The following is a 27,959-nucleotide window of genomic DNA, read 5'->3' on the forward strand; positions in this document are numbered from 1 at the left end:
ACCAGTTCTGAGGCCAAGTAATAACCATTGATGGGCTGTCAGAAGAGTTCACAAGTTTGTCAGGACTACTCCAGGGCATCTTATCACCACATCTCTTCAACCTCTTTCTAAATGTTGTTCTGTCACTGATGTCGGAATATGGCGCAACAATAGGAGGGCTGCTGATAGACAATCTTGCCTACGCTCATGATATTGTTGAGCTAGCCAACTCTACACAAGAACTGCAGGCACAAGCTGATAAACTCTACAATACCACAAAGCCGTTTGAGACAGAGATCAATGCCAGCAAGACCAAAGTCATGGTAACTATGAGACATAAACTAGACAACCTGCCCATTATCGTCATAGGCGAGAGACAGGTTGAAATGATTGACCACATCCTGTACCTTGGTAGCCTACTCTCCTCAGATAATTGCCATAGTTCTGACGTGAAACGTCTACTTGCACTTGCTAGCTCTAGCTTCCAAAGACTAGCCAACCTCTGGAAAAGCAACCACCTAGCCAATAAACTCAAAATGCGCCTATTCAACAGTTTAGTAATTCCCATAATTATTTACAGATGCAAAACATGGACTCTGACAATCAAAGATGAAAGAAAACTTCTAGCTTTTGAGATGAGATGCCTCCATCACATTGCTAGAATCAAATACACTGACTGAATCACAAATGTGGAAGTACACAAAGGCTCCAGTCCACTGAAACCATTCTAAGTAAAATCAAGGAGCAACAACTGCGCTGGTTTGGCCACATCAAGCAAATGGAGCCAAGCCACATCCCAAAAATCGCCCTTGAAGGATCCCTCTATGGCCTTTGTCCACAAGGGAGACCACGAAAGCAATGGATGGAGAACTTCCACTTTGACAATGTCAAGATAGCCCAGTTGTCACGTATCACACCAGATAGAGCAACATACCAAGCCCTTACACATGAGCTAGCAAGAGGAGTGGCCCCAAAACGTCCCACGAGATTGGCCAGGACCTAAGTAAGTAAGTAAGCAAGGATGACTTTTGGGGCTCCACCTGGTACTGTTCCTTGCATTAGTGGCTAGACTACAGCTTCAGTGTTCATTGAGTTTCTTCATCACATTGTCTCCACCGTACAGACAAGCAAAGAAAAGCCCTGGCTACTTATTATGGAAAATCACAAATCTCACTTATCAGTTGAAGCCATCCAGGTAGCAAAAGATAACCATGTGATCATGTTAATCTTGCCTCCACATACATCACACAAACAGCAACCAGTTGATCTTGGGGTCTCCTAATCTCTGAAATCCCATTATAACAAAGCTATTTCCAATTTCTCTGTACAAAATCCTCCAGTCTCTTGGCATTGCTTATCTCTTTTCATTCACCCCAGTCATCCCTGTGGGTTTCCAAGCAAGGTATTTGTCCATTTAATAAAGACGTTTTTTTTTGGTGACAACTTTTTGCCATCAGCTGTAACAGGCCTACCATTGGGCATGCCTGCATCTGAGCTGAGAGATGAAGACATGATTCCCTCAAATAAAGAGTGAGGTGTAACCTCTCAACATGCACAATTCACCTGCACTTCAATCCAGACAGTTTCACCCGTCATGATAAGGCTATATACAAAAGCTTGTCTGAGAAAGGCCACATAAAGAAGTTGACCAAAAGGAGTCTAGAGAATACTGGCAGGCACTCCAGAGAAAAAAAAGATTGAGGAGCAGGCTATGCTTCTAAAAGCTAAGAGTGTGAAAGAGGCTATCAAAAACCCTTGTTTCAAATCCAAAAATTATAAGAAATCAATCTTTATTGAAAGTGACAGCAGCCCACAAGAGGTTTCAGTCTTAGAAGATTTTTCAGGATCTAATGAAACAGATCCAAAGGAAGGACCTTCTGTTCAGCCTCTTTTTCTACTTTAAATGTTGGCAAGTTTGTTTTGGTTCTTGAAAAAGAAACAAAGAAAGGAAAATGCCATAGTGTTGGTGAAATCATTTCAAAACTTGCAGAAAAACAAGAAGTAGAAATTTAGCATTTCAAAAGGATAGAAGACAAGCAGGACATTTTGTATTTCCTTTTTGATCTATCAGAATTTGATACACTGTAAACACATGCACATGGTTTTTCATAATTATTTTGTCACACATTTGTAATTCATTTTTTCTGTTTTTATACTTTTACCCCATTATCTCTATTAAATAGTTGCGTTTTGTGTCAAGAAGACATATTAAGGTATGTCCCAAGTATGGTTACCACTAGTCCCATCTATAGAGCCCCATTCCATACTTCCATACCTCTATTCTCAAAACAAATTTGCAGGAATTTTAAAAAGGCATTACAGCAAAACAAATAAACAAACATAGAAATCACGACAGGAGTGCGCCAAGGATGTGCAATGGCCCCAGAGCTCTTCAATGTCATCATAGACTACGTTATGACAAGGACTACTTCACGTCTCAGCTTTGGACTCAAGTTTGGAGATCGTGTCATTACAGATGCTGATTTTGCCGATGACTTGGCACAAGCGCTTCGAATCCTACGAGAAGAGGCTGCAAAAGTAGGACTGCAGATAAACCGGACTAAAACCAAAATTATGGCCATAGACCCATCCTCCCCTGCTGCCAATCCTTCAGTTAACCTGGATAGCACCACTAGCATCAAAGTTGTCCAAAGGTTCACCTACCTGGGCTCCATAATTTCTTCAGATGGCTCGCTTCTTTCTGAACTACAATCGAGAATATCCAAAGCGTCTTCTGCCATGGGCAGACTGAACCGTCACCTCTGGCGAAAAGCAAACATCAGTCGCACAAAGAAGCGGCGGATTTTCATCACCCTCGTCGGCTCTGTGATCCTCTATGGAGCTGAAATGTGGCAAGCTTCAGCCACAACCCTCAAGGCAATTGATGTCTTTCAGTCGAAGAGCCTGAGGAGGATCGAAGGTCTACGATGGCTCGACTTCGTCAGCAATGAGAAGCTGCTGCAGCTCACCAAGCAGTCTCGGTTTTCGACCCAAGCAGCCAAGCGAACACTATGATGGTTCGGACACCTACTTCGAATGCCTCCACACATACCTGCGAAAACGATCCATGACTTCGACCCTGTCAAAGCCGGTTGGAAGCGACCTCGCGGCCGACCTAAAAAACGATGGTCTGACAGCCTGTCCGAGTTCCTGACGATGGCAAATATCAGGTTGAGCAATGTGCAAACGCTTGCCATGGACCGAAGTGGATGGAGGAGGCAGACGTCACTCTCTACGCCGAGCAGCGCCTGGCAGGAGACATAAGTCAATAAGTAAGTCATTACAGCAAAACAAAACTACTCCAATGAAATCACCATTGTTGAAAACCTTTAGTAGGAAACCTACAGCCCCTACCTTGAGCAACAAGGAAAATCAAATTTTTGCAGGGGTAGCACTGAAGCATCCTATTTTTCTTTTTTGCTAGCAGGACATTGAAACATTATAGAAAGGTTTTTTAGATCTTATTCAAAATATAATTGGTTTTTAACTAATATTTTAACTTTACAATATAGTCTAAAAACTATAGACAAGATAATGAGTTTCCTTTTGGGGCCCATTAATGGCTAAAAATGGAATTTACACCACAAGTGATTAATTTGAAAAGAGCATAAAAAAGGCATTGTTCACTTTTTTCACATCATGTGATGTGTTCACCAGCTAAACCATATGAATATACATATATTTACTGAAAGGTATTTGGAAGTATCATAACCACCTCTTCTTCTTCCAAAGAGTACTGGTATTTGAAAAATTAGAATCACCTATGTTATTACTTTAAATAACCTTACCTTAAATTGCAGCTTAGAGCAAGTTAAGGATTTCAATCCGTGTAATGCTCCATGATAACATCCATTGGGATGATTTTCTTGTCCAATTGCTTATTAATTCTTGGTTAAAGATTTGACTACCTCCTAGTTGAAGAGGAACTCTTGGTGTAGCCACCCTATCAATTCTGTAGTTGAATGTGTGAATTCATTCAGCAGATTCTGTGTCTTCTGAAAGCTGGATCCTTCAATTTGCAACTTTTTGGCTTAAGAAGTGACTTACCTTAAATTCCATTGTCCAGCAAAATAAAGAAAAAATCCTGTAGAGTTGCTGGCTGCTGGTTAGTGACAATGGGGAGCAATTGGTTTGGTGGCATCCCATTCTGTTTTCCATGGTTTGGTGGACCAATTCTTATCAACGGCAACCTTGAATGCATCAACAGAGGAAGCAGTGACAGCTGCATTGGGAAGACTGTTCCAGGGGGTCACTACTCTATTGCAGAAATAGTGGTTGCGGAGTCTGCTGTGAGCTCTTTTGGAGCAGCTTTTTACTATGCCCTCTTGTCCTGGATGATTTTTCAAGTTGGAAAGGCTTCTGAGAAGAGGAATCAGCATGCAGTAGCTTTTAAGTCATGATGACACCACCCCTCCATTGTCTGTAGACAAGTGTTGAGAGGTGTAGTTTGTTCAGGCAAGATGGATAGTCAAGGTTCTTGCATCCATCAACAGCTATGTTTTCACACCTTTGAACGGACTCTATTTTCTGTTGGTCACCCTTATTCAGGGACAAGGCAACACACATCCCAAATTCCAGCAATGATTACACAAGACCCTTGTACAGCTATGTTATGACTTTGGATGATCTGCTATGTGCTGTATGCTTAATTATTCCAAGAATCTGAGATGCTTTGGCAACTGCTGCTTTTGTGTGTTTGTGGAATTTTAAATCTTCATTGACAACTATTTCCAAATCTCTTTCAGCTGTCATAGAACCAATCAATTGCCTAGAGCCATCCCCTCCACTCATGTGGTACTGCCACTTTTCATTCTTTTTCCCGAATGCACTGTCTTGCATTTCTGAATGTTAAACTCAAGCTTCCATTGGCAGGCCCAAAGGTAAAGTGAATCCAGGTCTTCCTGTATAGTGGCTCTTGTTGCTGTTGACTATGCAGGCCCAATAAGCTTTAAATTGTCAGCATAAATGCTCATCTTATTTCTTACAGCCTGTGGAGCATCATTAATGAAAATATTGAAAAGTGTTGGGCCCAAGATTGTTCCCTGGGGCACACTGCTATCAACTCCAGCAACTTCTGAGAGGAATTCTTGCCCCCTTATCCCCATACACTTTAACTCTCTGTTTTTTTCCTGAGAGGAACTGCATCACCCATTCAACAACCTCCACATGTATCCCAGTAGCTAAGAGTTTTGCCTTCAAACAGTGGTTGCAAACTTTGTCTAAAGCCTTTGCAAAGTCTAATAGGATCATATCAGCAGGGATTCCCAGGTCTAGCAGTTTGTGACATTTGTATTCATCAATAAGATTTATCTCAACAAAGCGTCCAGATCTGAATCAATGTTGGCTATCAGTAAGTAGTTTGTTGTCAATAAGGTGTTTCATAACAGCAGTATTCACAATTTCTTCGAGGATTTTGCTGACTCTTTAAGTGGTGCTACTGGGTCGGTAATTGGCAGTACAGATCCAGCTTTCACCCTTGTGGACAGGTGTAATATTTGCATTTTACCAGTCTTGAGGGAATTGTTTGATATCAAGAGATTTGTGGAACAGTTTTCCTAGGGGGAGGGCAAGTTCCGCATGATCTTCTTTCGAAATCCAAGGGCGAACCCCATCAGGATTAACTGACTTATTTAGGCTCAATCTTTTGAGCCGTGATTCTACATCCAAAGTTCTGACAGTAATAATTTGCATTGGTTTCTGAATATCATATTCCGGCATCTGTGGCAAGGGGATATATTCTGGAGGTGTAAAAACGGACTTGAACTGCTGGTTCAGAGCTTCTGCTATATCTCTAGGGTTGCTTATGGTATTCCCATTAACTGAGAGTTTGGTTACTGAATGTCTTCTGGGCTTTTGAGTGGAGGCATGCTTCCAAATTTTTTTAGATTTGTTTTCAATGCTGAAGCTAAAGACTCTTCATACTTTCTAGTAACTTTTGTTTTGTATTTGTTTGAATTTTGTCATGGTTTGCTTGTGTTGGGATGGCCTTGTACCTTCTCCAGAAGTTCTTTTTCTTTTGGACTGCTAGCTTGATTTCTCACGTGATGAAAGGGAGCGTTCTTGGCCTTTGTTTCCAAGTAGTTGTTGTGTGTTTTGCAGTTGTCTCACTGAGGATCCCTTCATCTCAAGCCAAGCTCCCTCTACATTATTCTTTTCAACAAAAGACCAATCTTGGTTAGCTAAATCTTGCCTAACATTGTTATAGTTTGTATACTCATGCTTTCTAAAATTGTTTGTCTGCAGATACATCTTTAGTCAACAAGTTATGGCTATATGGTTGCTTGCGCCAAAAGGTGGTTCTATACTTTGGATTGCCTCCTCATCTTTGACAAGTAGGAGATCCAGGAGAGATGGGTTCTGGCCCTCTGTGTACCTAGTCGGGAAATCGATTGTCTAACTCACTGAATGTTCTTGTAGACATTCAAGAAGTGGGCCAATCTGGTTATTGGTATCTCTTGTAGCAGAATAACCACTATTGCATTGAATATGAGGCAGGTTGAAGTCTCCAACAATAACTATATTATGGCGATGACGACTCATCACCGAACTTATAGAATTCACAATCACAAGGTGGGAATCTTTCTGACAAGGAGAGTTTTGGCTTCTATAAATACAACATATAGTTAAGGGGTGACCCTTTAGATCAATTTTTATCCAGACCTGCTCCACCCACAGCTCATACTGAGAACCAAAATTAAGGTCTCCTACCGTCAGTGATGATTTGATATACAGGACAATTCCTCCTTCTTCCACTTTCAACAGGTTTGAAATTATTCTGAATCCGGTGATCTGGATTTGTACATCAGTCAGTGGCACTGAAGTATACTTTGGTTTAACTTCAGTGAAGGCAAACACACTCACTTCAGGCCTTGCTGACCCTACAACTTTTATTTCATCCATTTTTGTGGTGATGCAATCCAAGTTACTGTAAAGCACAAATAGTCCGTCTTCATCTTAAATATGGGCATCACCAATATTGCTAAGTTCCAACTTGCAAGATTCAAAAGTGGAACTACCCAATGGTTCTCTGCTATGAATACTCGGCAATACTTTATCCTTACTTACGTTGTGTTCTGAATTATTTGAGCTGGAAAACATGTTGATTGAATTTGATAAATTATTGGGAAAAACAATAGACGAACACAGGGGAACAGTTGGTCGGGCAGACAGCCCCCTGTCAGTGGCCAGTTTTTTTATCCGAGCTGAACAGGATGGTTGGTATTTATTCATAATTTGGAGACACATATCAGATAGGAGGTTTTCCCTATTAGGGGATTGGGTTGACACTTCTTGGCTATATTCTTTCCTCGATGGGGGTATTAATGGGGGATAATCCGTGACTTCTTTCTCTTGTGTTATAATGTTTCTTTGAAAGTTTTTTTTTTAATATCTTTGTCATGTGATGCAAAAGGTGCTACAATCTACTGGTCATCTTAGTTACTCTGTGATGTACTTTTTTGAGGACTTCTTTGCCTTATAAATGAAAAGAAATGGCAAAGACTAAAATTAAACCATTTCTGTAATGTCTGTTTAATCACTCGCTGTATAAGGTATTTAGCTCCCTGACTAGATATAGAGAAAGTTAAAACCCCTCATTACTTGATCTTCTGCTAGTAAAGGACCAAGAATGTATACTGAGTATTGACCCCCTATCACCATACAGAGCAAGTGATCACATTGCCATAGGTTGCAGCTTTAGTCTGTACCCACAAAGATTAGAATTTAAGAAACATGTAAAACAGACCAATGTAATTGGTCTTTTATTGAATGTATGCATTTAGAAGAGTCAGGGTAAACAGAAAAGAATATTACTAGGGGCTATTGAAAATCACTATTCTGTAAATTGGAAAAGGAAACCAAAAACTCCCCCCTATATGACGTTCTGGAGGTACACATAATCTGGTAACCCTGGTAGGCATTCTGTTACACAACATCTACTAGATGGCAGTAAAATCTGTGACCCAGGAGATTGCCTATGCATTAAATAAGCAGTTCATCTGGGTATTTACTGTCCTTGATAATACTCCAATTCCAGATCCCCCAAGGTATGAAATTTGAAATGGTATGGCGCCCATTAATATAACCAAATCTGAAGTAGAAACCCAATTGAAGAAGATTATCCCAAATATATCTACAGGACCAGATGGAGTACTCCCCCCCCCCCGGCTACTACACGAGATGTATCTGTTGCATCCTCTCACTCTACTTTTCCAAAAGTCCCTTAGTACTAAATATATTCTGCAACATTGGAAGGATGCTTACATCACGCCTGTACACAAAGGGGGCAATAGAAATGAAGCTAACAATTACTGACCCATTAGTCTTACCTCAGAAATTGGGAAACTACTCAGAGCTATAGTCAATTCAGCCATTATTGTCCATTTAAATGGTAATAATCTACTATCACCTAATCAATGTGGATTTTATCCCAATCAATCAGTTAACACTAACCTCACTGATACATACAAGCATGTCTCAAAACTAATTTATGAGGGATCTCCTGTTGATATGTTACTACTGGATCCATCCAAAGCATCTGATAAAGTTTGCCACAGGAGCCTAAACTCTATGCAATCGGCATCCATGATGATATTGTCAACTGGATAATGCAAATTCTTACCAATAGAAAGCAGGTGGTAAAGGTATTTGGAGATAATAGATCAACCTTCTTCTTGGAATCAGCAGATGTAAAAAGTGGAGTACCCCAAGAAACTGTTTTGGGTCCAGCTTTATTTAATATCTTTATCAACAACACAGCTTCAATCATAGAGAATAAAATTCTATTGTATGCAGACAATTCCAAAATAATTGGTCCTGTTCATGACCCTCAAAGTGCCAGAGCCATCTAGGTTGACCTTGATGCATTGTCAAAGTGGGTAAAATCCTTGTGGCTTGAATTGTATATCGAGAAATGCAGTCATTTATCTTGGAGCAAATAACCCCTTGTGCCAGTATTTTCTGGAATCCAGTAATGGTTCAAAGCAGCCACTCATATGTAGTCATGGTGAAAAAGATCTGCGAGTCTTGGTTGATGATAAGCTCAAGTTTAATTTTCATGCACAGTCTGTAGTAGCCAGTGCCAACCAAAATCTTGGTTTAATAAAAAGAACATTCTGCAATAGATCTCCATCTGTGATCACCAAGCTCTTAAAGGGGCTAATCAGACCAAAATTGAAATTTGGGATGTCAAAAACTAATCCAGTAAATAAGTGTGATATCTCAGTTCTAGAATCAGTGCAGCAATGTGTAACTAAATGCATAAAGGGATTTCAACATCTTACATATCCTACCCAATTACATAAGCTCAAACTACCATCTCTCACATGTAGACATAGGCAAGGAGATGTAATAATGACATACAAGTTAGTATGTGACCAGAGTGTGATCCCCAAGCTGTTCCAGATAGTCAGTTCACCAAGTACCAAAGGCCACCCCTTGAAGCTTTATCAAAAACGTGCTAGCACAAGGCTGCAAAATAAATTCTATTCTAACTGAATAGTCAGCCTATGGGACTCCCTTAGCCAGAATGCTATTATAATGCCCCGTATTGAAGCCTTCAAGTCTGCAGTTGACAAAGGCTGGTGCAAGAAACCTTGGCTCACAATATGGGATGCACCTAACGAGTTGAATTATCATCATTAGTGACCGGCGTTCACAGGAATTTTCCTTATCACTGGCAAGTGCGATTTAAGGTTTTAAGGTAAGACATTCTCAATTCAAGTCACAGTTGAACCAGTGTCTTATACAATGGCAAGGAATTGAAAGGCAGATGATGAAACAGTCCTGTTATTGCTACTGAAGTTCAATATGTCATCATAAATGCCTCTAAATGTATTTCTTCAGAAATTGAAGAAAGGAGAATTCCTTGGAGGAAATAGTGCTGGTGTTGATTATGTTTGCCAAAAGGATCACATGGTATTTACCTATATTGAAGGCAAGAAGCCAAGTATCAGAATAATTTCCAAGACTGTAAAGATGAATCTGGATAGATTGTAAATCAGAAGCTGTGGCAGCCTTACCTACTAACAGAGAATCATCTCATAAAGAGTGAGGAGGGTTCATTGATTTAGTGCATCATTTATATAGAAGTTGAAGAGGTTTGAGCTTAGAATAGTACTCTGAGGAACACCAATTAAAACTTGTAAAGGAGGAAGACTGAGGAATACCACCAGAACTAAAAATCCTGAAGACTTGAGTTCTATGTGATAGAATGTCCTGTATCCATTGTAAAACAGAAAGGTCTATAGCTGCAGCTTTCAACTTTGTGATAAGAAACTTATGGCAAACTTTATCAAAAGTTTTGTAGGGTCTTGGAGGATTGTTTAAAGGAAAACTTTTCTAAAGCAATGTTGTGACATAATGTCAGTAGAAGGTTGGTGTCAATGGATATGTCAGATCTGAAACCATGTTGCAAGGTTGCGAGGTTGCAAGGAGCAAGGTTGTTGTTGGCCTCAAAGTGCTGCATTAAAGCTTATTCACAAACTTTTCAAGAACTTTGACAACAGCAAAAATTTTACTGATGGAATGGTATGGTTATGTCACATATGGTGGAATGGTTTTGGTGTAGGCGTCTTTTTTTTTAGACCAGATTTATGTATGACACTTTTGAATCTAAAGGTAGTTGTCCCTATTGAGAGGTTTCACAGGAGATAGCTGAGGACATTTTGGCATTCTCTGAGAAGCCTGGAATGTATCCCATCTGGTCTTTTAGCCATGTTGACAAAGTTTATCAAGACTAGCAAGAACCTTTAGTTCATTCATCAATAATTCAGATATTAGATTGGTTATAGGGTATGAAACTACTGTAGGGACAGATGCATTGATTGATGGAAGATGAACCAAACTGAGAATTAAATGAGAAATCCTTTTCTATTGGTAACGAGTGGATCACACTATAATATACAAGGTCGTGAATGGGCAATTTGTGTCCTAAAATATGAAAAAAAAGTCTTGCATTGGAAAAGCTAGGCTATTGTGACTTTAAATCCTAGCCAAATGATTAGAAATTGTATTTTTCAAACCCCAAGTCACAGTTCATATGTTTCAGCCAAAATTAAGAAATTTTTTTTCAGAATGAAGATAGGTAGACTATAGGTCTCTTTCAAGGAGGCACACTTGTGCCTCTATAAAGAGGCGACCCACCACAATGTTAAGCGATTTCAGGTCCTATAGGTCGCAGAGAGACGGCGGTAATCGCATTTTGTAGCCCAAGCTCAAACTAAGAAACTTGCAAAATTTCATCCTCCTCCGACTTTATCTTCATGGGGTAAACTGGGCCGGAAGTTTGGACCCTCCCACCACAGCCCCCTTTAACGTTGTCCGATTGGGCTGAAATTTAGAAGTTAAGCTTTCCTAGGGCCCGGGAGGTTATCCTCGAAATTTCAGCTCAATCCGATCACTCCTTCCCTGTTTTCAAAAAACCAAATATAGCCACTTAAAATTCATCATTTCTTTTTTTTCCTTAGCCACGCCTACAGGCCACAGTTGGCACCGGATCCGGTTGAATGAGGACTCATTCGAAGCAGAATTCGACCTGTTAGGGCCTTTTGATATTTTCAGACCGAAAAAATTATCCCCCGAATTTACATTTACGAAAAACCTTGTTTTCCTATATTATCCCATGTTAATTTTTCCCACCACAACCCCCCTTTAACGTTGTCTGATCGGGCTGAAATTTAGAGGATAAGCTTTCCTGGGGCCTGGGAGCTTATCCTCGAAATTTCAACTCAATCTGATCACTCCGTCCCTGTTTTCCAAAAACCAAATATCAAGTTTTGCTTGCGTCAAAAAGATTCATCACGTTACTAAAAAACAATATCAATTACGTCTGTTTAGTGTAGCGGTGAGACTTCTGGCTGTCAGGCGGAAAACCAGAGTTCGATTCACCGTTAGATCAAATTTTTATATACTGAATTCAAATTAAAAAAAAAATTCAGTTTCTTTTTTAAATTATTTGAAAAAAATTATGTTTTCTAAAGAGTTAAAGAGGCTGAGTTACAAGGTCGACCCTTAAAACACCCTGTCGAGAAAGAAAAGAATAATACACAATCATCTAACAGTTAGTCAAGCAATAATAAGTAATAAACTGTACAAAAACGTGCAGAAATTATTTGAAAAAAACTACGTTTTCTAAAGAGTTAAAGAGGCTGAGTTACAAGGTCGAACCTTAAAACGTACAGGGATTAGGAGGCACAGTTGGGGGGCTGCCGCCCCCAAACCCCCGCTTTCGCAGCCTTTAAATAAAAAAAAGTTTTTTAAACTGAAAGTAAGGAGCGACATTAAAACTTAAAACGAACAGAAATTATTCCGTATCTGAAAGAGGCTGTGCCCTCCTCAACGCCTCGCTCTTTACGCTAAAGTTTGAGTGTCTCACAACTATTTTTTTAAACAATAAAAACTTGAGCGTAAAGAGCGAGGCGTTGAGGAGGGCACAGCCTCTTTCATATACGGAATAATTTCTGTTCGTTTTAAGATTTAATGTCGCTCCTTACTTTCAGTTTAAAAAACTTTTTTTTTATTTAAAGGCTGCGAAAGCGGGGGTTTGGGGGCGGCAGCCCCCCAACTGTGTCTCCTAATCCCTGTACGTTTTAAGGTTCGACCTTGTAACTCAGCCTCTTTAACTCTTTAGAAAACGTAGTTTTTTTCAAATAATTCTGTTAGAAATCAGAAAGGAGTAGTGAAAAGAACATAAAAATGCCTTTTTTGTGCACTTTAGGCTGTTTATTCATTCCTGAATATTTCATTACAAACCACTTTTTTAGATAAACTACTAAAAAGTTTGTCATCTATGGTTTACCATTTTTTGTGCCAAACCCTTCCCCCCCTCCAACTTTTCTGGTATTTGGTAAAAATTTTGATGGAGGCAAAACATTCAACAGAAATTTTACAAAATTCCTGATTTTTGAAGAAAATTTGGCAGACATCAGGCAGCGATTTGGTAAAATTTACAAAGTTACCCCAGTGAAAAGAGGCTCGGGATGCTCCTGACTTTGACAGCTTTAAATTTAAGAATAGAGTAGAAATTCGATGATTTGAATTAATTGTTATTGCCATGCATATGAATGATGAAAATCCAGGTAATCAAATGTATAGGATTTTTTTTTTCTTCTTTTTTTCTTTTTTTTTACATGTGATAGCATAATTCATTATGTTTGCTGATTATTAAAAATAACCAAAATAAATTTATAACAAAATTATTGTTATTGAATAAATTTCAAAACATGAAACAAATAGTTTTAAATATTAAATATGGTAGGCTACTATACAAAGGTTCTTCTAAAACTTTATTTATTGATATATTTTCCATAAATTTGCGATGCTTACTCCTGTTTTTACTATCTAATTTGCAAGTGTACTTTAGAATTGAATTAGATGTCTTCTTAATATTGCTTATTGTAGATATTCCTATGCTATATTTATTATCAGCTAATATCTTTATGTGATAATGCCACATTTTTATGTTTCAACATTTTCAAATACAGATGGGATAAGACATATTGAACTTATAATGTATTAAATAATAATAAAAAATATGGGATCAAAATTGTATGGTGGCATGTAACTGCCAAGTATAATAACAGTTGATAAGTCAACTAATACAGCGGAAAAATGTGTAGAGTGGAGATGGTGGTAAGGGAGAGGCAGGTAATGCTCAGACATGCCTGTTTTTTGTTTGTTTGTTTTTTTTATAGATTCAAATGCAAATCCGTATAATTGAGGGCCAGATAGTTGAGTTTCTACATAATCCATTATACCAGTCTCCACTGATCCTCAACTGCCTCAGATTTGGTAGATGTGACCGAATTGCATTTTTAAGCCTGGGTTTCTCTATTCCCTGGAGGCTGTAGTGATTAGCCATTGAAAGATTTTGCAACATCTCCAATAGTTCTGATACAGCTGTAGGCTGTACGTAAAAACTTGGAAGGCTACTCCCCCCTTCTTGCATACCCCATGCTTGTGTTAAGAGTTATATGTGTCAACAATTTTGTAGTTTTTTTTCCCTTAGAAAACTATGTGGTCTGATCAAAAAGATCCACTCTCTGATTTGGTAAAATATTAATTTGGGTTTCAGTAAGGGCCCTCTCAATCAAGAAACTGAAAAATAAGATTTGCTATTTCAAGCTTGGGGCTGCAAAGAGGATTTTTAATTTCATTTACTGTACCTGTATGGGGGGGGGAGGGGGTGGGTAAAACAAGATATATTGTTTTTTAGTGCAATATTCTTAATTTCTTAGGGAAAATTGAATATTCTCAGTTTTAAGTAAAAAGCTCTTTATGGACAAAGGTTGAAAATTCTATTTAGTCCTTTTATGTATTTGTTTTTTGGGTTTTAATTGGTGTTTGAGACCGGAATTTAATCATAATGTTAGTTTTGGTAAAATTCAAGATAAAAGCTAGTATAATACCTTTATTTACTCTTGTTTTAACCGCTCTACCGGTGATGGTAGCAGTTTTAGAGGGGTGAAAGCTTATGTTGGTGCTTTTCCTATTCCAAGGATGTGCAAAATGCCTACCTTTCTGCCAAAAAGTTGGCATGGGAGCAATGGGGAAAGTAGGAGAAGCCAAGAGCTGACCTTGCATCATTGTCAAAAGCAAAGCAGAGCTGGGATAGGGAAAAATTGAGAAACTGTCCTTATAAATACTTAAAAACCGATAAACCTGATAAATGAATAGGTTTAGAAAGAAGATTTATAACTGGAAGCATGTTTAAGTTCAACTTCTGTTGAGAACGTTTTCCAAGATTCTGTTCAATTCTGTTCTACTTGTTGTTATATGGTTTAAAAGATTTTTATGGCCAGTTGTTTTGTGGTTATTTTAAATTTTACTCTTCGTATTTGGAGGAAATAAAAAGTTTGAATTGAATTGATATTTTTAGATCAGAATACAAAGCGAGAGAGTGGAAGGAAAGTCCAGCAGGACAATATTTCTGCTGCAAAGGTAATCTTCTGTTTTACTCACTTACGTTTTTTTTTTGTAAAAACAAACAGATATTTAAAAAACTAATATTTAAACTATGCAAGATTTTTTAAAGTTTCATATTAAATTTTTCTTCTGCTGATAGCAAATCCCAACTAGTTTGATTTTAGAAGAGTTCATTAGTACAACCCAGTGTCTGGTATATAGATTAAATATAGGGTAGTTTTAAAAGGTAAAAAATTCTAGCATACAAGCTGCTTTTACTGACATGCTGGTTTTATAGTAAAACATTTCGTAATTTAGATGACTAAGCAGTTGTAAATGAAGCAAAAACATTAGTTGCCCCAAATTTTTTCATGAGTTTACTTGCTTGGTTTCTGTCTAGAGATGACCAATGTTTAGCTCTCTAACAAGGATGTATAATTTTTTTGGTACAACCAGAGTACTAGGGCTTGTTGATTTTTGTAATCCTGTTTACTAAAGTTTTTATTAGAGGTTGACTATTACTTGAAGTTTAGTACCATATTTCTATCAAACGTGGGCTAATCTTTCCCAAGTCCCTGTATTTCCTGACTACACTATAAATTCATTCATGGAAAATCTGAAAAACAGTATTAAAGTGGTAATGTTTATTTGAGGCATACAAAAAAGTAATTTTGTCCTTGTTCCTTTTGAGCTCCCCTCCTTTTCCAAGATGAACTTAGTTTCAGGAAAATTAAATATGTTTAAACTTACTGCTTATGCATGGTAATGCTCTCAAGCAGAAAGCTCATACCTCAAAACTGATCATTTCCAACTTGAAAGATTTTAATATGAAGTGGCATCTGAGGCTCATCAAAGATCATTTTAAAATTTTTAAATATGAATAAAATAGCTGGTATAATTATAATTAAATCTGCTTACTCTATTTGTAAGTCTTTGTCAAGCTTTATTTCACTTGAAATGAAAAATCTTCTGACAAAATAAAGTTTGGACTTTCCAAGTCCCTTTCCCAAGATCTTCATCAACCTGTTCCCCATTCTTTTAATCTTTTAACCCAGCCCTCTGCAAGGCTTAGCAAGCAAAGAGAGACTCAATCTTTAGTCTTACCCAGCTATGTGGACTGAGGTAAGGAAAATTATTCCTGTTCACCATTGTATAGTCATTTTAAAGTACCAAGAAAAGTGGAAGTGAAATTTGAATGTTGAATTGATAAGTAGGAACTTACACAACCATAAATATCTTTAAAAATTAGGAAAAATGGGAAATATAGTTTTGAATGAAAGAGACTTCCATTTGCAGTTTTTGTAGTAGCAGATTCTAACCTAATCAATGGAAATATTGATGAGAAAAAATGAGTTAAAAATATGTGACGTCAAACAGCTTAAGGAAATTATAGCTTTCCTTTCAAGTTATTGTTGTCTTTGGAAATAAACATATGGTTGATGTTTGAATAGTTTATAGTTGAAATTTGAATAATTAGTTTTGCTTATTTATTTTTGTTGTTCAGTGTTGCAACGTTGACGGAAATCTGTACTGCACTAAAAACTTCATAGCTTTGAAAATACCAAAAGAACAAGCTTTAGAAACTGTGATTTTCAGATATAAATAGAACAAAAGGTAAAAAATGTACTTAAATAATGACTGAAACATGTCTGCTTCTTCTTTTTCCATGTAACATATGATTTTTTTTTTGTGCTGTTTCTATTTTGTGTTGGATGTGGGCTTTAGTGATGATTATCCCTCCTTTTTGTGTCCTATTGTCTAAGAGTGGGTTGTTAAGAGCCCTCGCGATATCTTTGCTAGGTGGATTGAGCATTGCCACAGCACCACTTTTTTCTCTCAGTGGACATCTGCTGAAAATGGTTTCATTAGGAATATTATATTTTCTTGTATAAGCTACTGTACTCAAAGGATTTGATTTTGGCCTTGGAAGTAAAGGATTGTTTTATGGATTAAGCTTAGTAAAGGCAAGCAATGTTGATATTATGCAGAGAGATAGTATTCAGTGGGTCTTTTATTTTTTACTTAGAAAATAATCTTTCATCCCAATTTTTTTAATTCCTCGTTTTACTCACTTATTACTTTTGTTACAGATTGAACTTTTTATTTAGTATACAGACTTCTGTGCTTTTACCTTTCTTTAAATGATTTTTACCTGTAATTGTTTGTGATATTATTATAATAGCTTTATGCTATTTTACCAAATTAAGCACATTTTATTATAAATGCATTTATAGATTAGTTTCTAATTGCAGTAGCTGCGCTTTTGATCACCGTTTTTGATCGCCGTTTTCCTTAAAATCTATTTTTGATGGCCGGCAAGTTCACCCTTGTGCTCATTTTATTATAAATCTATTTATAGATTTAGTTTCTAATTGCACTAGCTGCGCTTTTGATCACCGTTTTGATCGCTGTTTTCCTTAAAATCTGTTTTTGATGGCCGGCAAGTTCACCGTTGTGCTCATTTTATTATAAATCTATTTATAGATTTAGTTTCTAATTGCACTAGCTGCGCTTTTGATCACCGTTTTGATCGCCGTTTTCCTTAAATTCTCTTTTTGATGGCCGGCAAGTTAACCATGGTGCTCATTTTATTATAAATCTATTTATAGATTTAGTTTATAATTGCACTAGCTGCGCTTTTGATCACCGTTTTGATCGCCGTTTTCCTTAAAATCTATTTTTGATGGCCGGCAAGTTCATCATTGTGTTCATTTTATTATAAATCTATTTATAGATTTAGTTTCTAATTGAACTAGCTGCGCTTTTGATCACCGTTTTGATCACCGTTTTTCTTAAAACCTGTTTTCGATGGCCGGCACGTTCACCGTTGTCCTTATTTTATTATAAATCTATTTATAGATTTAGTTTCTAATTGCACTAGCTGCGCTTTTGATCACCGTTTTGATCACCGTTTTCCTTAAAATCTGTTTTTGATGGCCGGCAAGTTCACCATTGTGCTCATTTTATTATACATCTATTTATAGATTTAGTTTCTAATTGCAGTAGCTGCGCTTTTGATCACCGTTTTGATCGCCGTTTTCCTTAAAATCTATTTTTGATGGCCGGCAAGTTCACCGTTGTCGTCATTTTATTATAAATCTATTTATAGATTTAGTTTCTAATTGCACTAGCTGCGCTTTTGATCACCGTTTTGATCACCGTTTTCCTTAAAATCTGTTTTTGATGGCCGGCAAGTTCACCATTGTGCTCATTTTATTATAAATCTATTTATAGATTTAGTTTCTAATTGCACTAGCTGCGCTTTTGATCACCGTTTTGATCACTGTTTTGCTTAAAATCTGTTTTTGATGGCCGGCAAGTTCACTGTTGTGTTCATTTTATTATAAATCTATTTATAGATTTAGTTTCTAATTGCACTAGCTGCGCTTTTGATCACCGTTTTAATCGCCGTTTTTCTTAAAATCTGTTTTTGATGGCCGGCAAGTTCACCATTGTGCTCATTTTATTATAAATCTATTTATAGATTTAGTTTCTAATTGCACTAGCTGCGCTTTTGATCACCGTTTTGATCGCTGTTTTCCTTAAAATCTATTTTTGATGGCCGGCAAGTTCACCATTGTGCTCATTTTATTATAAATCTATTTATAGATTTAGTTTCTAATTGCACTAGCTGCGCTTTTGATCACCGTTTTGATCGCCGTTTTCCTTAAAACCTTTTTTTGATGGCCGGCAAGTTAACCGTGGTGATCATTTTATTATAAATCTATTTATAGATTTAGTTTCTAATTGCAGTAGCTGCGCTTTTGATCACCGTTTTGATCGCCGTTTTCCTTAAAACCTATTTTTGATGGCCGGCAAGTTCACCGTTGTGCTTATTTCCGTTTTTGCTCGAGTAAAACTCTAAACGGCGACCGGTGATGTCAAACGTTCACGACGAAAAGCAATAGAACGTCGAACTTTGATTAGAAGGACGTAGGAAGTTCACGTTGGAATCAGTCTGGATAAAATTTAGGCAATAAAGTGGACAAACATGAGCTAGAAGTGGAAGAAACATGAGCATGAGAAGAACTCTATGAAAATAGCTACTTTCAAGTAAAAGGTGAAGGTTTGAAGATGCTTTTCAGCATGGAAAGTGTTAGGTACAAGACAAAAAAGGATTGGCCCTTGACTTTTAGGGAGAATTATGGTTAACTGGTTGATTAGCCTATAGGCTAATTTTAAATTAACCTGTTGCATAAAATGACTTTAGTTTCTGCTCAAAAATGAAAGTGGGACATTGCATAATTAGCCTAATAAAAGATTCAGAATGCACTAACTTTGCAATCAATTAAATTTGCAAGCATTAGTTTAAACTTGCCTTTATCCTCATCAGTTTTAGGGCTTTCATTTCTGAGCTAATATAGATTAAACTTGATTCTATAACTTGTTGGACTATTACTCCTGGCCTTCAGCTTAATTATTAAGGTAGGAATTTAGACTAGGCTGGTTTGAATGCTGGATGATGGTCTTTTTACTATCTTAGAAAATAGTTAAGTTTGCTGAATGAAACTTTAGGTTTAGATCTAGAGTGTACCATTGGCATCAAATGAGGGGGGACATTCCCTCACTGAACGGTGATCAAAAACGCAGCTACTTGTTTTCATAAATGTACACTTGTCTGATCAATGAGGATATTTTTTTTTCGTTGGGAGGGGGGATTTAAGTCTTGGAAAAGCATATTTCTGGGCCACCAATTTTCTTGATTTGGTTACTTTCGACAAATTTTGAGTTGCTGGCAAAATCTGTACTTCAGAGACAAAGAGGCTCATCACAAGATAAGATTTGTTGTGATAAGGGAGGTAGAGATAATATAATTTTGGAATTTGTAAGGGATCCTTTGGATAAGGTCAGATAAAGTCTTCCCTGTTGTTTAGGTACACTGGTAAGAATGTTTTGTGCTGAAAGAACCTGATTCAGCCCACGTAAATGAACTTAGGCCAATTCTAGTAGTAGCTATTTGGGTTTAAAATTTATGTGATTTAAAAAAATATCAATCTTTTGGGAAAATTGCAATGAAACACCATTGGATGCACTTTCATCATAGGTGCATCTAGGTCCAAACCTTTGATTGTTGCGAAGAGGGCATTGATATAAGTGAGATTTGTGCTGGGAAGAGTAAAGCCAGCAACAAAGGGAATTTCTGGGCCATCAATATTCATTTAGACTGATATCAGGAGGCAACTCTGACAGAAGGTGTTCAGCACCTTCAAAGTTCATTTCCAGTTTCAGATACATTGATCTTTGCAAAATTTATCTTTTTTCTTCAAGAATACATTTGGGAGTCGGGGTGTTCTAAACCAATATTTTAGGAGATAATTTTTGCATGAACATGGGTATATGCCTATTGTATAATAATGTTTGTTTCTGCTTTTGAATAAGTCTCTTTTGCAGGCAGTTGCTGATGTAATCAGAACAACGTTGGGACCTCGCTCTATGTTAAAGATGCTTATGGACCCCATGGGAGGAATTGTTTTGACAAATGATGGCAATGCAATATTGCGAGAAATTACTGTAGAACACCCTTCTGCCAAACTCATGATCGAGACGTCAAGGACGCAAGACGAAGAGGTTCCTTTAATTTTTTCTTAATTGGGTGATGGATATAACAGGACAGTGCTATAACAGGACAGTGCTATAACAGATCAGTTTGAGAAAGACTTTTAAAAAAATGTTTTTAAGGGTAAATCTGAAAAGAGTCAAATCAAGCTTTGGGTGCTGGTTCTTATATGCTCAGATCAGAAGGTGTCTGCTAAAGAAAATATATGGTTTGATTTTTATTTTTTAGATAGATTTCTTCTAGCCTGGGAAATTAAGCAGTAAGAGGCCATGGCTAGTGAATGAATAATGTTTCGTTACAGCCATTTTTAACTGATTTCCCTAAAAAGAAAGTAGTAAAAGTTCTAGCCAGTAACTTAGAAAATTAAATGTAAAGGTTAATATTGATAAAAAAAAAAAGACAGAGTAATTATTGCACTTCAAAATGGAATTTTGTGGATTGATCCCCAAAATTGTTTTTTTGGGAAAATACTGTAGAAGACCTTCCTTTCTACTTACAGAAATCAGTAAGATAAATTTACCTTACGAAATTTACACTATCGACATTTTTGCTAAAACATTACCTTGCAGATCTGACCCTTTTTTACTTCCAATGATAATATTTACACAGCACTGTCACCATTGCTACATCTCTGTTATTATGCTCAGTGCCTTCTCGTATTTCTGACAAAATTATCTGCCGCCTATTCTCTAAGTATTGTCAGCACCTTTAAAAAGTGCCCTAACCATCTCTTCTAAAGGTCTTACTTCCCTTCTTTCTGGTTATATCATATGAAAGATAAGTAAATATTTTCAAACCGATCGCTCCAGGGGCAAAGTCGCTACTTACTATCTCCGCATTCTTTTCACATCTTCCTCCAATCGGCAGCAGATTCTTTATTTGGTAGGACGATTGTCCTTTTATTTTTGGTGACAAAAGTGGTATTTACCTTAGACATTAGACCCTCCTGAGCCGTTGATGGCGCGTAGGGTGTCAACGAAGCCTTCCCAATCGTTCTGAAGCTGTGCTGCAGTGGGGGAAGTTTTTCCATAAGTTTGCCGTAAGGCATTTTTGGACGACCTCGTCTTCTTCGATCATCTATTATCCAATCATCTTCATCTTTGGGCATTATAGTGAATAAGGCAAAGAATACCAATAACGTTAAAGTAGAATGAATAGTTGTTCTTACAGGTAAGTTTGTTTTTTTATTGGCGATTAACGGTAATAAGAATCATTCATCTTCTGTTAGTATTGTGAATAAGGCGAATACTGCTAATAACGTAAAAATAGAACGAATATTTGCTATAGTATAGAATTAATAGTTGTTCTTACAGGTAAGTTTTTATTGGCGAATAACGGTAATAAAAATCTTTCATCTTCTGGTAGTATTGTGAATAAGGCGAATACTGCTAATAACGTAAAAATAGAACGAATATTTGCTATAGTATAGAATGAATAGTTGTTCTTACAGGTAAGTTTTTATTGGCGAATAACGGTAATAAAAATCTTTCATCTTCTGGTAGTATTGTGAATAAGGCGAATACTGCTAATAACGTAAAAATAGAACGAATATTTGCTATAGTATAGAATGAATAGTTGTTCTTACAGAAGTTTTTATTGGCGAATAATGGTAATAAAAATCTTTCATCTTCTGGTAGTATTGTGAATAAGGCAAATAATACTAATAACTTTAAAATAGAACCAATATTTGCTATAATCCAATGGATTTAATGTTCTTCCCCTTCAATGTTAAGTTTTTACGATTTTCTCCTAATTACCTTTAGGTTTTGTTGTTTGTATATTATTTGCACGAATTTACCTCTCCCCGATAAATAGGATACTGTGTGCCTGCATGGTTTTCGATAAACAGTAAATTGGACCAGTTCAGCAAACAGCCAGACTACCCAGAAAATGCAGAAAGGCGCTCCATTTTCAAAGCTCGTCCAGGACCCTGATTTGGGTCGCCAAGAGTTTCATGTACTTAACATCAAAGTTAGGAAAATTCCACATTTGTTGTTTGCTGTGTGAGACAAAGCCAAGACAGATAGTCTGAGTGAGAGGCAAAGCTGACGTAAGCCTTTTTCAGGATTGTATAAAAATTATGTCATTTTCACTTGCTGATAGATAGTCTATCATCCACTCATCCATCCTAGGGCAGAACTAAGGTAGATAGCCATAGAACAAAGGGATTATCGAGATTCTTGGTTTGACTCATTGCGGACAATATCGACTGTACTTGTGTGCAAAAGGGGGGCTGAATTTGCTTGGACTCACGGGCAAACAAGTGACCTAAGCTGAATAAACTTGCCCGCTTAGAGTCTCAGGTGGACTACCGTGTTTTAGGATTGACAACATGGCCTACAAGTCCCCTGGACTCAGAGGTGAATGAGGAGACCTATAGTTTTCCGAGTGTTTTGGTAAACGGCAGGAGTAGCTATGATTCTCAAATTGGACAAATACTTGTGTGTTAGCTTTTGGAGGGGCACACCCGCCTAGAGTCTCAGGCAGGTTGACCAAATTTTAGAATGGACACATGACCGTTAAGTCGCCTGGAATCGCAGGCAAACAAGCGTCCAGTCCAATATTATTTCAATTTAAATAATTGCAGACGATGATGGTATAAAATTTTACCCTTGATAAAACCCCATAAAAGACTACTACCTTTATATCATTCATTCAATCATAAAATTGCGCCTATCAAAATTCATTAAAACGTTGGAGCAAATTACCACGGAATTTTAACGAAAGTAACATTTACATGCCCTATCGGTAATACCGTTGGCATTAAATCAGAATGTGGTCTATCAGAATCATATAGACAGTCAAAACTCTGTCATATTCTTCATTGACTGGAAGGGGAATATCCACCCTTAGGATAACATTGCGCTTAGTTTCTAATTTTTTGCTGGAATCTACACAGGAGAAGAATTTAATAGGCTTAAGAATTGGCTACATAAAATGTTGCAAATTTGTATATCAATTCTTAGCTAGGAGAATTATATATTATCTGAAAAGATTAACATTAATACTATTTGTAAAAAGTTATTAGCATTACCTCAAAAACGAGGTAGTTTTTACCTCGTTTCTCGTGTTTTTATTATTCTTCCTCTATAGCTTTACAGTAAAGGAAAATTGAAGAAAAACTTTTATGATAGCAGTTTTTCGCATAAATAAGAAAAATCCATAAAAATGGCAGGTCCTGAATGAATAATGTGACTCTCATCTGACTTTGGCACAAAATTCTGGAAGATGAGGTAAGGTAGCTATTACTGGGTAGCTTCTTTTTCACCGGTATTACCATTAATCTGTGCTTATTGCCATCAATTACCGGAAATATTTTGGGTTTTTAGTGGTGGCGTGTAGGCGATTCAGTGAGAACATCTAATTTGGGCTGATGATATAGCTATTCTGATTTTCTTTTTGCAAAATTATTGGAGGTAAAGTTACCTTTTACTGGCTAGCTATCATTTCAATAGCACCACCCTATCGGCGTTTACTAGTATCACTTCTCTATAATTTATTGACAGTTTAAGTTTTTAGTTGTTTTCAGCTGGTGGTTAAGCGAAAATATTGTCTTTGGGGTATTTAAACATTTGTGACAGTACTGTTTAAATAGAGACTGAAATAAAATAATTTTCATTATTGTACTTTACAAAGGTCCAATTGATTTTATTTTAAGTCAAAATTTTATTTTAGGTGATGTAGCTGGTACATCACCGTCTTTTTTGGTTTATAACGATTTATTGATGGGAATAAATTAAAACCAATATATTCCTAATTAACAACCATTACATTCTTCCATTTTTGTAAGAGCATAGGCCTTCATGTTCAAAATGAAATTACCCCCCCCCCCTTTTTAGAGAAGGAGGCATATTTTTCTTGTGAATGTTATCATTCGACGTCGTCACGCCTAAAGGTCGTCTCTAATATTTTTCATTGAAGGTTACATCTCATCTGGGGAATCCCTTGATGGTAGCGTGTTTTCATGCCACAAACTTGTCATTGTGTCATGTCCAAAGGTTCTATCTGACATTTTTGATCTTCTGTGGTAATTGTCAAATACCACTTACATAGCTTTTCTCAAAGGGGAGATTTGTAGAAGAGTGTAGATTGGACCGGGAGGGGTTAGAGTTTGATGGAACATTCATTGCCCTTCTGATCTTCTCTTTCAGAACAGCTTTGGAAGTCGGTTTTGGCAATAGAAGTATGAAAATATTTGAAGTGCTCATTAGGCGTAGTTATTCGACTGGCCACATTTGTAAAGGCGTATTTACATCAAAGGAGGCGGGAATGCCAGATATGATATGGTCAGATCTAGCTATATTACTTCTTACTTGTATCAAACTTGTAATAAACAGGGAACCATGCCCTTTCATTTTGGCCACGGTAATATGTGATGAATTGTTTTGTGGTATTCCAAAGCAAAAGGTATCTAAGGTGGCAAAAAACTTCTGAAATGTTTGCAATATTGAATTCCGTTAATCTATTTAATCAAAGAAGATGCACTATACAAAGTTGGTACTATGACAAATACGGCTCATCAGAGATGCCTCTGGGCTATGGTGTGCCGCCAATTTTCTGGGAGTGGTACTTAGGACAAATCTTACACAATGATGACGAGGGCGGAGGACGGAAGCTCAGTGAAGACGAAACTGAAGACGAGATTCAGCTCGCCAATGAATCCTCTCTGTTGAAGAGTGAATACAGTACACAGAGGGTCTCAGAGGAACCAAGTCTCTTGGTCAGTGAGTGACTGACAATCGTATCATTTCTAGCAGCTAATATTCAGAGCTGCAAAAATTCATGTTGCATTCAGAATCGTTCCATGCTTTAAATTTTATTAGGCCATTTAAACATTTGCCTCTCAATTACTTGGACTATCTGTCTTGGCTTTTCTCTGTCTACAATTACCCAGCCCAGTCTTGATGCAACCTATTGCCCAAAATACTTGATAATACATTAAAATACATTTACAGCAATGCATATCTACTTACGATATGCATGTAAAAGATATTATATGCATTTATTAAACTAAGGAATGCTTAAATTCTTATGTGTTGGTATGAATAGAAACACGAACTTGTGCATTAATGTGTATTTGAGGAGGGCAGATTTGTTGAAAAAGTACAAACAAATAAATTATTTGAAAATGATAGGAAAATAAAAAGTAAGCTGTAGAAATGGAGGAGCCATTTGATGTAGGTTGTCCCTCAATGGGGTGGAAATAGGTCTTAAGGACGGATTTAACGGAAATCGGAGCTTCATGGGTGGGTTGAAGAGTGAAGCTTAGAATATATCTATAGGATGGAGGAGGAAGGTGCTCAGCTGTGTTGGTTTTGGGTGGCTTGGGTTTGAAGTGAGTTAGTAGTAGTAGTATTTAAAAGAACTGTCGAAAAAGATAAAGAAAGAAAAGATTATCATGCCGCTGCATCTGAAAATGTCGACGCATAAGAAATGTGACAAGTCATATCCATCCAGTAATATTTTCCTCTCTTCATAATAATTCTAATTAGAAACTCATTAAATGTTAGTAATTATCATTTGAATTAAGAATATTTTTGCTTCGGATATTATGTAGTTTTATTGTGTCTAAAATATTTGTATAAGTATTCCTTGGTACACGCTTTCACTATCAAACACATTTTACTTAAATATTTATTGTTATTTGTTGTTAGTTGCGCACGTTCACAAGCAACACTTTTGGTGTGCTACACACTGATTTTTTCAATATATTTTCCGACAATAAATGATTACTACAAAAAAGTGTTATCAAAAGCTAATTTGCCATACAAGGTAATGTAACTGTTGGCTTAAATACGTTTAGTTTTGAAAGGCTATCAAAGAGAAAGTCATAACTGCTGCCTATTTCATAAAATTGAGTTGATTCATAAAAATAAACCATGAGCTAAGAAAATCGAGGTGATCTTCGGAATCGAGGTTAATTAAAACAATACTTCACATACGCCTGCTCTAAGAAAAAGTTTAGTAGAAGAAAAGAAAGAAATTGAATAGTTGAATTGAATGCTTTAAGTGTTTTAGCAGTCGTAACGTTTTTCTTCTTTGGATCATGGAAATCTGGAACGTTTCTTTCAGGACACCAGAACTTTATCCTTGAATTCATAACTGTACTAGGTTTCCCAGTACGCATAGTCACAGTAGCTATACCCAAGTTATTGCATTGTAATCTAAAAATAAACTAATTATGTTGTTTTCTGTTTCCTTTTTAAGGTAATTTTCGAGAAACTTAAATAGTGTAATTTAAAGTGGGGCCCATCTGTATATAATCTACACTATAAAATTAAAATAGTGCTATGGTTACTAAGCTTGAACTTGAACTTATTGTCCCAAGAAATTTGTCTCGTGGTTACTCAAAAATAATTGTTTTCGGCAAGGATCTCCTAGAATGCTTGAAGAGCACGGTTTCTAAGCCCTCTCTCCCTCGTTGCGTGTCCGATGAAACCAACTACCGGGAAAGTCAAGTGTATTGAAGTTTAAATGACTGGAATGACTTACACAATGAAAAAAATTAAAGACAAGACCACCTAAATTAAATTTTTGTTTTCTTTTTTTTGCCAAACCGTAAATTTTATTATTTTTATGTTTAGTTTTTTGATTCCTTAAAGATGAATAGGAGCATTAGAGATGTATGCAGCAGAATAAAAGATATTTTCAAATGCAGCACTTAGTAAAATACGACAGTCCTGTTTCAATTTAACAGCGTATGTTATGAGCAGAAGAAGCATTCAAAATATGATTACCGCCTTTATTAAAGAATGCTTAAATAGGGAATATTCAGAAATCTCATAGCTGATAATACTTAATTGCCCTAAAAAGTGATGATGACCCCCCCCCCCCCCACCCACTCTTTTAAATTCTATTGATAAGTTTATTTATACCAAAGAAATTCTTTTGTGCAACTTAATTTTGACAAAACAACAACAATCACTTGACCACTGTAGAGAGATATAAATATATATATATATATAGAGATATTCTCTACGGTACACTGGACATACCATTCGCGATTGTTGAGCGAAGTTGACTGTTCAATGTAGAAAAATATCAATTTATTTTGTTTTATTTAGGACACTGACACAGTACCCCTACTTGTGAGTACACAGTACCTACACAGTACCCCCTACAACTATGGGAGGCACTAAAGAGAATATAAAACTTATAAGCGTTGGTTCTGCAGGGATTTAGTATGGGACGATAAGAGCTAAAAAAAATAACTAGTCCCATTTATGGACTAGAGTCTGGTGACTTTATATGGAAACTCTATAAAGAAAATATATAGACTCTATATAGAAACTCTATATAGACTCTATATAGAAAATCGGGTATATGATTTGAATAATCTAAAATGCAATAGGATCATGGCCGGACTTTCTTCTTAAGTGATAATAATTCAACATTTTCTATTTTTGTGAATTACTTTGTCAATTTTAAGACTGCAGAAAGTGAGCTGGTTAACTTTTAGATGGTAGTTCTAGTAAGGACAAAATTCTGATTTCTTGACCTCCCCTCCCCTGTTTTATTTTGA

At 36.7% G+C, this 27,959-nt stretch overlaps 1 protein-coding gene across 1 annotated transcript in view; it reads left to right on the forward strand.

Annotated features, from left to right (window-relative positions):
* Positions 1–27,959, forward strand: part of CCT3 (chaperonin containing TCP1 subunit 3) — a 69,018-nt gene that overhangs the window by 13,706 nt on the left and 27,353 nt on the right. The window contains exons 2-3 of the mRNA XM_089100955.1: positions 14,855–14,916; positions 20,272–20,448. Of these exons, the coding sequence (XP_088957081.1) occupies positions 14,855–14,916; positions 20,272–20,448 (239 nt within the window). The remainder of the gene's footprint in view (positions 1–14,854; positions 14,917–20,271; positions 20,449–27,959) is intronic.

Source organism: Artemia sp. Qi Xiang Cuo, chromosome 15, assembly GCF_049724085.1.
Source record: "Artemia sp. Qi Xiang Cuo chromosome 15, ASM4972408v1, whole genome shotgun sequence".
Lineage (NCBI taxonomy): Eukaryota > Metazoa > Arthropoda > Branchiopoda > Anostraca > Artemiidae > Artemia > Artemia sp. Qi Xiang Cuo.